Below are 12,169 nucleotides of genomic sequence, written 5' to 3' on the forward strand. Positions count from 1 at the left end.
TAGTGACACCAGGGCATATTGTCTTACAGTAACTATGGAAACTGGGAGGCAGTGAGTTTTAACAGATCCCCTATATTAATACTACCAATGTGTGGAATACACATCCAAATATTATCCACTGTGAGAAAGAAAACAGAAGGGAAAAAAGGTGTTTTGTTGTTGTTATTGCTGTTTTCCACAGAAAACGCCTTTTTTGCCATAAAATTAAAGAAAGCAATACTACATCATGGGTATCTATATACTTGCACATCCTTTGGTAAAATTTTCTAGACATAAAATCTGTTATGGTAACCCCTGAGGAAGCAGCTCTTATCTTTTCACCCAACAAAGTCGAAGGCAACAAAGTAACCTCAAAATACTATCAAAAATAATTTAAGTTTAGAGCTTGCATGGAAAACTTTGAGATTATAGACTCCTTTAAAAAATGTACAAACCATTTAATACTTTCAGAGTACCATTTTGCCATACTTAAATGCTCTAAGATATTGTATTTATTATTGCATATTTTGCACTTTCTCTTGCTCTTTTTGAACAATGAAGAAGTTACGTACTGTTAAAAGCACTACCTATAAATTGGCAGCTTGTGTTAATTACAAGGAACTAGTTTACTGAAAACCTCTCCTGGCAGCTTAGATCTAAAACTGAAAATTAAGGAAAGAGCCTAAACCCCAGTCCTTTGAAGAGGTATCAAGGAAAGTTCTTCCCTTCTCTACTTTCAAATTATGGAACTGTTTTAAAAGGTCTGTCTATATTAAATAGAACAAGATCAAAAATAGTATGCAAATCAAAAAATACAAAATAAGAAAAGTAACAGCATTCTTACAACCACTGTACCAGACAATAGGTTAATAAGAACAGCCAAACAAACACCTGAATGTACAACGTTTTAGAAACAGGCTTTAGAAAAAAAGCTTTCAGAACGAATTTCTGAAACTTCAACAGTTAAACTCTGTTGGCAGTGAGCAATGCTCATTATCTTCTAATTACCAAGTTAGAATTCTTAAGAATCTATAATTAGGTGAATAAGCACAAACAACAGGAGAAGACTTCACCACAAGACCTGGAACATGATCCATGGGTTCATGCAACTTCTTAACCAATTTATAAACTGAAAAAACACACTGGAGTTGTATTAATTGGGAAACTGGCTGGAAGTAAACAGCATGAGAAAATCTGTAGTTAAAAACTTTTGGAATTAAATTGGTTTGCAATCCACAAGTAATTACAAGAATAACTTTTTAAGGATTTCAGTTAGCCTTTTACAAGGACAATGCCACATCTTTTAAATCATAACACACTAGGCAGACAATTCTAAGGGAAAGTATTCCCCTTCATTATGATATTATAAATTCTATTAAAGTTTATTTTGCAGATTGAAAAACTGGATCTTGGGGCAGGCTGTTAAAATATGTTATCAATCAAAACCCTTGACTTTTCTAATAATGATTCCAATTACGAATATTTCTTAAATGTATTTATAATACGTATGTCCTGGTGGCTTGGTACAAGAATGAATTTCTGGAGTATTATTAAAAAAAAAAAAAAAAAAAAGAAAAGAAAGAAGCAGAGTTTTCCATCTAAGTAACATCAGATTAAGAACAATATGTTAAGAGATGCAGCCATTAACATCTCTACAGAGACCCACCTAACTTGGACTATAAATATAATGTGCATTTATTGGGTGTGAAATATTTGCCCTATTAAAATTGTATTATTATCCCTGTACAAAAACAAGGATTTCTATTTACATGGACAAATGCAGCCTAAAGAGATTATTTTACCACTTCCTTTGATAAGCTGTTCAAAAAATTAACACTATTACTTACAAAGTTAAAAGCTTAGCTGACAAAGAAATGGGAAAGGGGAAATATTTATAATGTGCATGAGATCAGACATTTATTTACTGAATATAAAAGAAAGATAAATTACTTCAATAACTATCATTTTAAGAAGGAAAAAGTTGAAGTTGGGAAAGAGAGAATTTACTGCAGTGGTTATACAAGAGATCGTTTTAAAACACTATGATGCTTAAGTGAAAAAAAAAAAGTCAGACTTCAGTTCCTTTACTGGTATTACCCACATTCAGTTGGTGAGGTTTTGTTTGGGTTGTCATCAAGCAGTTGTTGGACTTCATTCTAGTCCTTATTTCACTGTTTTAGCAAAAATTGTTTATGTTTGAAGTTCATTCACATCCTACATGATTTGACACATGTTTAACCAGAAAAGGTGGGTTTATTTCACCAGCTACTGTGTACTCTGTTACACAGAAATAGCAGTTACAAGTACAGTTCAGAAGAGCCTTTGAAATGGCATATCCTATACAACAAAAATATCTAAAAAATAAAATTAAACCATACATCCAGAAAGTGCTATATGCATTCTTTCTGTTCTCTGAAGAAATGTCAACCTGTAAATTTTGAGCAAACCTGAAGCTTAAGCAGTGAGGTGTAAATAACCACCTAAGGTTTCATCCTAATTTGATTTCTTCTCAAAAACAATTGTTCTACACAGAAATTCGGTATAGTTAATTCCCTTCTTTGCTTAGATATCTATATCTTCACATGCAATCCATAGCTTTTCAAAGTAAAACAGGCCTAGCTTTGCTCATATCCACTCATACAGAAACTTATATTTTCTACCTTGTCATCCTTCTCTGATTTCTTTTCTCTCTGCTGTACAATTTTTAGCATGGTGTGACCTGAACTTTTTAAGTGTTAAAAATGGAGTCAGGCTGATATCACATTTTCTGGCTTCTTTTCAATTCTCCCATATTTCCACCACATTCCCTTTTCTCTCTTAATTCAACAACAGACTGACAGGCTCAGAAAATAATAAAATACTTCCTACCTATAGCTGCTAAATAAGAAACTACCATCATTTTTTTTGTGGTTGTCTTTTCTTCTAATATTTTTACAGTTAGGGTTTTTATGTTTTCTACATATCCATTACTCTGCATTTAACAGAAAATGGAAATGTGTTTGTTTTTTTTTTATTTTTACCTGGTATTGTTATATGCAACTTCTTCAAAGTCAGTTCTATTTGTACAGACAGCATAGCTCCTTACAGGTTTCCCTTGGAACCCTCTTTTTAGTATGTAAAATGATCATCTTTACTTCCTGTCCTGCAACTAACTGATTCAGAAAGGTCATGACAAGTTGGAGAAATAGACCAGAACTAAAGAAAAAACAGACAAGAGAAACAAAAATGATAACAGCAATAAAAACATACAGGGACAGATTAAAGAAATTGTAATTGTTTAATCTGCAAAAGAGAAAGAGAGCATTATCATGTTCAATTACATAAAAAGAAGCTGCAGAGAGTAAGAGAATACATCACTTTCCATATATTCTTGGCACAAGACAAAAGAAATATTTCATTTAAATTACTTACAAGTCTTATCAGAAACTTGAAGAAAAAAATGTTAATGGTAGTAACTGTTGAGTACGGATGAGGTCTCTTTGGGAAGCTGTGAATATATTAATTGGCATCTGATAAGAATGATTTGTGCAGCTCATCCTGCCTTTGGGTACAGCAATAAAATAGGTAACCTCTCAAGGTCTTTTCCTTCTACAACACTATCAAAACTAATTCATTTCCCTGATTTGTCCAGCTTTAGGCAATTAAAGCACTTTATCAAGATTGTCATAGACTCATCACACATTACTCTTGCAGAAAGAAGGTTGAGTAACAGGCAGACCATTAGCCACTTACTTGATTTCACTGATAGGTACTTTCCTCTGTGCCAGCTGTTCCACCATCCCTTTTTCTTCTGAAGGAAGCAATACCAACAAAGCTTCACCACCTTCTTTGTACCTGATCAAAAGGGAAAAAAAAGAAACAAGCAAACATAAAAAAATTCGGTTTTGCTGATGTTTTCAACAGCCAGTGAGAATTTACATTTGATTCCTTATAGGCAGTCCAAAAAACAATCAAAACCTCTCACTTAACAAAGGAAAAAGAAGAGGCAAACCAGTTAAGTGACTTGCCAATATCCCTACTTGAGCTGATTTTAAAACACGCCTGGAGTTCTAAACATCTGGGGTTAAAACATGGATTCAGACCAGCCTATCTTTTCCTCCCTCGGTTTGAAGTATTAGTGGCAAACAAACAGCACTTGATCAAAGTGTACTTTGACTACAGGACTAGAAAAATCCAGCTACTTGCATTCAGCATTTTGCAATAGGTGAGGTTTAGCGCTTGGTAAAAACTAATTCTCTTTGCATACCCTGCAAGCTAAAGACTGGGAAAGGTTATAAAAGGGTAAATGCCTTCGTCTCAAATAACAACCCCTTCTTACAGGTTCAGTAAAAGCTAACAGGTCACAGTGACATCACAGAAAGAAAAGCATAAAAATAGGAGCTCTTTCATTTATAGAAGCACTATCCAGAAGCAAAAGAAAAGATACAATCAGACTCATCCCATAAGAACGTATCTAGCATTCACTCTTCAGTGCACTTAACAGCTGTATCAAATGTAGAAAAGCTGGTAATTACTCAAGATACATGGTTAGCAAAGATTAAAAAATCAGCTCATTTATGCTTAACGCATCTTCTTGAGCATTTTCTCTTTGTGCAAGAAAATATCAGCTCCTGCTTTTGGCACATTTACTGACTTCAGGACGTTCATGTAGAAAAAAGTACCCAACAGCGTTACTAAACAAACAACACAATGGGTTTAAGTTCTGATGAGCTTGCAGGCAACTAAGTGTATCTATTGTAGCATATACACTGTTTCCTTGTTTATGTTTACAAATACTTCCTAAGAGTACGGATTGATAAGAAAATACTGCACAGTCCTTCCTAACAAAAAACAAACAAAAAAAAAAAAAAAATTCCATTCTGAATTTCAGAAATATGCCAGAATTGGACAGAATTCAACTCCTAACCAACTGATGAGAGCAATGTGTAGGACAAAGCAAAACAAGACTGGTAAGTTGCTCTGTAGAGCAGCTTTAAAATCCCTTCTTTAGGGAGGCCAGGGAGCACAGAAGGATGTTGTCAGGCACACCAGACATGAATCATACCATTATAACTGATAAAAATCATTTCTAGTGGAATACAGGGAGCACACATTTCTTCAAGGATAAATAGTTATCACTTGGCAAAAACAGTACTGCAGAATTGTTTGAAAACTATAAACACTATCTGTCACAGCACAGTAAGCAATGCAAGTAGAAACAAAATCTGCAGTTAAAATAAGTCTGACAGCTTTTATTACAGCTTTCTGCTTTCATTTGATGAATTTGAAAAATCACAACAAAATGATCTTGGATGCCTGGGATTTTTTTTTTTCTTCAATGCTATGTATGATGGGTTTGGATACCAACTTCTGAAGATCATCCATAAATGTCTAGTAAATGTTTACATCATGAAATTTTAAGCTTTACCTTCTAGATTTTGAAATTTTACATGTAAATAAAATTTATATAGGAGCAGACTCTTGGTTACATGCCAACATCATGTAAATTTACTGATTATACATGGATTGATAAAGAGTACTTTGGTACTGTACAAAAACTATAATGATTTAAATCCATTTCATTAGTAGACCTACAATGTTCTCAATACAAAAAATATCAGTTTATACAATCTTTCAAAAAAAGAATTCTAAAGCAATACATATGTTTGTCTTAATTTGTTATCTTTGCCAAACATGTTGTCCCAGCTGACCAAACATCCCATGGAATGTTTGCACTCTTTATACAATAACTAAGGTTAGGAAGAACTTGCTTACATGGACCAAGTGCACCTTTCACAAAAGTTCTATATACCTCAACCCCAACCAAGTTATAAATTATGTACCTGCAAGGTGGGTACCTGTTGGATACTGCCACTACCTGAACAAGCAATGAAATCCTGGAAAGCCACTGAACCTTAGAGGACTTTGTATTTTATTGTAAAAACTGATGATCATACTACCAAGACAGCCAATTACCCACCAAAAGAAAGTGAGCTCTCAGAGCACTGTTGGAAAGAAGGACAAAAATATTCTCTTTTATCTCCCAGACAGGAAGCCAGATAATATTGCTGCCAATACCAGTCTCACCAATTTAAGAGTACAGAATAAGGCAGTTCTGCTTTTCTTTCCAAAGCAGAGGATTTGAAAGGATAGGACTCCAACAAGGGCTCCATGAATGATCTGATATCTGCAAAAAGTCTGTTACATCTCTTAACAATCTTTGCCATTTGTCAAGAAAAGTCTTGATTGCACTGTATAAACATACAAATAATGTTTTCAGATTTCTTAAAGTTAGCTAAAGGTACGGATTTGTGTAGTTTTGTTGCTGGTGGTATTTCTTACCCCAGAGTGCCTGACCTGGCATTATGAAATTGTTTCTTTATCGTATCTATTTTATTCAGTGTGCAAAACACTGTGAAAAGCCAGTGTCATATAAATCAAGAAGAAATACTCAAAGGGCAGAGAGTGCAGATATCCTCTCTACAAGCCACAAAACCAACATCTGCAATGATACAGTAGAGGAAAAACCATTCTATGCTTGTTTTGTTTTTATAGCTTTCCAGCAGTATCCACGAGACCACTCTGAAACAGGATGCACGATCAGATAAACCTTCACTCTGACCCTTAAAAGTTGATTTTGTATTATTAGTGCTAAATTCATTGTATGCTGAGTCAGTAATTGCTTCATAAAGTACAAATCCTAAAGGCACATTCCATAGGTAATTCACCAAAAAAAGCCAAGCATTATATCTGGTATCTATGGATACCAACTATTTCAATGTTTACATTAAGTCTTGCAAAGCCCTTATGTAGACAAAGTAGTACCACAGCTAAGTAAAGAAACAATCACATGAAAACATAGAGCTGGAAAAAGAGGAAGTTTTCAAGCACCTCTACTTTCTCATCTTTTGCTATCTATTAAGGGGGAAAAAAAGCAACATAAAAAAATTTCTCAGAGCTAAGTCTTCAGAAGTTCTAAAGGACTGAAATACATCTAGTAACTACTGATGCAAGTGCAATCCTTTCCCATACATGTTTTGGAAACATTCTCTTTTAAATGCCAATAGTTTAAATATATTTGAAATGAAGGAAGAACAGTCTTTGCCCATTTTATACCACAATCATGACTTAATTAAAACAAATAGTTTAATAACAACACTGTTCTCCAGAGCTAAACACAAAAATTAAAACATCACAGAATTGATAAAGCTAAAAACCAAAGGATCTTAAATACCCTCTGGGAAGGTTTGTATCTGTTCACTGAATGTTCAGTTAAAGAAAGCAAAACACAGCCTATAAAAAAGGAGGTTTAGTTGGGCAAAGTATTATCTTCTTTCCCAAAAAAAAACCCCAAACTCATAATGTGCTAATCAGAAAATATTTGTGTTGAAGATCATCTCAAGGAGAGAGACTTCAATGGAAAATTTAAGTTTTCCAAAGTGTTCCTTCTGCGTATTTCACACTAAAATCTTCCATACTGGGAAACTTAGGAAAGGACAAGCTACTAAAAACTGGCATGAACACTAACAAGAACAGTAAGACCTGCTCAAAATTTGTTTCCATTACAATGCCTAAAACACAGGAGAAAAGAACAACCCTTACTATCCTACAGGAATAAAAGTTCTCCACTAAAGCAAACAAAGGAACATCTCTGTAATTATTTTCAGCACACAGATAAAATGTTTAAACCTTTACAGATGATAAAGCAATGAAGTAACAACCTTGGTTACTGTAATTCTTCAGCAGGATGAAGACTGCACTGACTTCTGCAGATGAGACAATATTAGAAGTTCTCCCTATTCTTGCCGACTGCAGCTTCCAAGTTGTCCATCATCACCAAAACCAAATATCTGTCCTAAAATGCTAATTTACTCTGGTGATTTATTATCCAATAAGCATGCACTTTGACTCTGCTGAAGAAAAGTAAATTAAAAACCTGAAAGTAATCACTTTCTTGGACTGTGTAATAATTGATGATATCCTGTCATGTCTTCAAGGTGATCAAGAAACCGGAGAAGGGACTCATCTTTGCACTGTGATCTTAACAGTCTCTAAGGGTATATGATTTATTCCAAGTCCACGGAAAATTCCATCTTACTTGCAGAAAGTCTTCAGGGAAAAAAATCACTTCTAGTTCATATCTGCTTTGTTTTCTAGAGTCTACTGACTTCAATATGTTTGAAAAAGGCAAACAACTTCTCTGCAACTCAATCACGACTTACAAGCAGGAAGCTGTGAAAATCATCATTAGTGCGGTAAAGCAAAGGGTTATATTTACAGTGACTGCAGATGAGAAAAAGAAAGATGCCTACAATCAAGAGCAAGTGCCAAAGGCAGACAAAAAGGAAGTGGGATAAATTACTTACAACAGTGTGGTAGTGGCTAATTACAAGTTGAGAAAAATGGTTTTAAAATGTTCACAACACCATTTCCTTAGCAAAGAAACACAAAGCGTGGCCAAATAGCTTCACTTGATTAAAAAAAAAAAAAAAAAAACAAAAACAACCAAAAAAAACCCAAACAATTAAATTAAGAGGATAGTTTATGCAGCATGACAGAATCTATCTTAAACTTCTAAAAATCACCCTGAGCCAACAGCTGGTATCAAACATGAAGAAATAGAATGGCAATAGTTCAATGAAGACAGGATGAGAAAAAAATGGTTTTCATGCAGGCCAAATAGATACTCAATTGTTGGCTAATTTTAACCTATCTTAACCCATCCTTGATCAGATCCAGTCAATGGCTGCATATACCCCTAGGCATTAAAGCAAACATTACCATTATCACAAAGGCAATAAATGAAAACATACTGATTATTAATCAATTCCACCTGGCCAAGCAGCTAGAATTGAGCTTGTCCTAACTAATTCAGAGTACTTCTACATCCTTGCCACAACCATTGTAACATACAGTTCAGTCATTTTAATTCTCAGGGACATATGAGTTGTGGTCATAACAGAATAAAACAGGAATGGGAACCATCTCACGATGGTCATCAGACACCAGTGTTCTGCACTAAAAGCAAATATCCAGTAGGAAAAAAGTCATGAAAAGGGAACTGTAAGGATAAGGTGCATGGATATGCAGACTTTACAGGAAACGTTATACAGGTTGTCTCAAACAGATGTATTACAACATGTTTCCCTAACGTTTGTATTTCAGAAGATATAAGTTAATGCCAAATTTCCAGAGTTAAAGGCAGTATTTCTGCTTTGCTTGGCAAGAAAAAATCATCTATTTTAAAAACTGGCAAAGGAGAAAACAGAGGATGAGATAATCATAAAATTTGGAGGAGGAGGGTCACAGATATAAAGATACTTGCATAACAGTTTCCTGAATTGGAGTATTTCCCATCACAGAAAATGCATTATACAGGAAGTGATAATGTTTTTGAAGATATTTACCACACATGAACATGCAGGAAAAATATTTTTTTTTATACTCTGGACATCACACATTTACCACTATACTCAAAAACAAGTATTTTGTGGGTTTGTTTGTTTTTTTAATCTGTAACTTGAATAGAACTTTACCAGGCTGACTAGGTTAAAGAACTAATTTTAGCCTAACTGGGCCAGCATCAACATATGCTGTCATCTTATCTGTCCAAAGACATAGAAGGAAGTAAGGTATCATTGCAAAACTTGTGAGCTTAAATCAAAGCCCATTTCCAAAAGTATTGCATTCCAAGCCAACAAGCCACCTTCGGATACTTTAGCATTGCAGAAACTCTCCACAGTAAATCTTTTCAGAGAAAGGAAATTGGGCACTAGGGATGCCAGATCAACTGCTCAGCAGTCTCATTCTCATCCAGACCAAATCTGCTAGAGATTTTCCAGAAGCAAGTAAGAGACTGCTCTCCTCAAAACACTTAAGTCAGTAAGTTAAGCATTTAGAACAGCATCAAAACCAATCCCAATAAATGTGCCTGATTCTGCATGTGCATGATGATACACTCTAATTATATATTTTCACTCTTCTTCTAATGGACCCTTTGTTTCTCATACATACTTGCAAAACTATAAATACAAAACTACTGAATAATTACTTCCACTGTGAAGCCAAGTTACTCACTATGTAAGGCAATAATTTATTCACTACACACCATTCACAACCTTCTCAGAACAGAAATAATCTGGACAACTTGATTTTGCAAAAATAATGTTCCTTAAATCTTTGCATGTAATTTTTGTTTCAATAAAGGATCAAGAACAAGACAATTTCATCATGCAGAAAAACTGGTGAGCAAAATACAAAAAGCAGCACAGACTCCTGTTTCTCTAGCAAAGATTTGCCCCTGCAAAGACTGAAAGAAAAGCAGTGAATTATTAGCTAATAACCTAACAATCATGCTTAATACAAGATGGATTAGGAAAAAAGAGTCAAATTCTACTATTTCTAGTATGTAATTTATATTCAGATTTGAAACTGTTTTCAATTTTTTTAAAACAACTACAGAAGTGAAGGAAAAAGCATTCAATTGATGTAGGCATTTGTCTGTGTTACACTGCTCCAGTATACAAAAAAGTGCAAGACATCTATAAAAATATATCCAAAACATATCAGAATAGATAGTTTTATTCTGAGCAGATCTGTTTCAATCTGATACACATAACAAATAAATATGTTCATGCACACACCATCCTTTAACAAAGAGAAACTAATATCCAAATCTACCCCCAAGGGCTTCTACAGAAATACAATAATTTATACTTTGTTTTAAAACTCAACCATTAAATCTGACTATATAAGCTACTCTTTCTAAACATATTTCTTAAACAAAGTAACAGTTTTAGGTCTCCAACACCAGGCTCAATTCACGAAAAATTTTATTTCCAATCATAATACCTTCTGGGCCTTGTGACATAATGAGGACTGGTGAAATCTAAGCTTCAAACCAAGAAAAGAGTATTTTTCCAGGCAGGAATAGGAAGAGTTTTATCTGCCGTTTATTATAACTTCTATACTGTCAGGCTTCTTTCATAATACAGATTTGCTGGTTTTTTAAATGACAAATGAGCACAGAAAATAAATGCGTACTGGAATTTCTATCCCATCTACATGATCAATGGCCTCTTTCTGTAATATGCATTTCTGCTTAAAACAACAAATCTTTAACAAGAGATCTGTGTGCACTGCAATCTGAAACTGTGCTGTACAGCAAGTCCTACCAAAGCCGCCCAACAAAAGTTAGAGGAGACCAGAAAGTATCTTGACTATTCACAGCTGACGCAATGCAGCAGACAGCCAGTGTTCACTGCTAAGTCCTCAATTCACGCAGGAAAAGGAGCTTCCTCCCATGAATTCTGAACAGTCCGACATCCCACAGAGCATTTAAACAACAAAATGTGAACTGGCTTCCTTTTTTTGTTTTGCTTTAGATCACTTCTATTCTCCATTGAATAGACCATAGTTCAGCATCCCCAAAAAATTACCAGTAAATTTTGCTATGAAGTCAGAGATTAATTGGTTCAGTTCATATCTTCTTTTCCACTGACCATTTAATATCCTTTTTCTGTCTGGAAAGTAGCCCACTTATATCTACTGGCAAGTTCAGAGAACCATCTGTGTTCTACTCTCCCCACAGAACCACAGTCCCCTTCATTCAGTCATATTGGGTGAATGTCCCTGCTTGCCAGTCTTAGTCACAAGAAGTAATGGACAAGAATCATTATTGGTTCTTGTGGCTCACCAATCTTATCAAGTTAGTCTTAAAATAAACTGATCTCAAAAGGCCTTGGGAGGTTGTTGACTCCTCCAGCCTACACTAGAAGCAACCCATTACCCACAGCAGCTGTGTCCACTCTGCTGAGTTAAAATACATGTGCTTATTTATTTTGTTATTCCAGCTAACAGCACAGCTTCACGTCAGCAGGTAATAACCTTGGCCACTTAATCGTTCAGTGCACAGGAACATTCCTACCATTCCATCAGGAAGCAAATTTTAGCAGATAACACAGTGCCAGTCAGTACAAATGCAGCATCAGAGCCCACTGTCAAGAATGTAGCTAGGATACAGTGTTCAATTTTAGAGAATTTAATAAAGTGAATTCCAAGTTAAATGTGGTGCCAACAATGTCTTGTGACCTCCACTGGCAGCTATTTTTACTTAACTTGAGTTAGGATGATGACTTGACTGCAATATAATATGAGATGGTCGTAATACAGAATTTATTTTTAAACAACATTCAAAGTGTTTCAGTGGGTC

The 12,169-nt window shown here is 34.8% G+C and overlaps 1 protein-coding gene across 1 annotated transcript in view; it reads right to left on the reverse strand.

Annotated features, from left to right (window-relative positions):
• Positions 1-12,169, reverse strand: part of DDX10 (DEAD-box helicase 10) — a 155,369-nt gene that overhangs the window by 124,808 nt on the left and 18,392 nt on the right. The window contains exon 10 of the mRNA XM_041414685.1: positions 3,712-3,813. Coding sequence (XP_041270619.1) covers positions 3,712-3,813 — 102 coding nt within the window. The remainder of the gene's footprint in view (positions 1-3,711; positions 3,814-12,169) is intronic.

Source organism: Onychostruthus taczanowskii, unplaced genomic scaffold (assembly GCF_017590055.1).
Source record: "Onychostruthus taczanowskii isolate IOZ18803 unplaced genomic scaffold, ASM1759005v1 scaffold105, whole genome shotgun sequence".
Taxonomy (NCBI): domain Eukaryota; kingdom Metazoa; phylum Chordata; class Aves; order Passeriformes; family Passeridae; genus Onychostruthus; species Onychostruthus taczanowskii.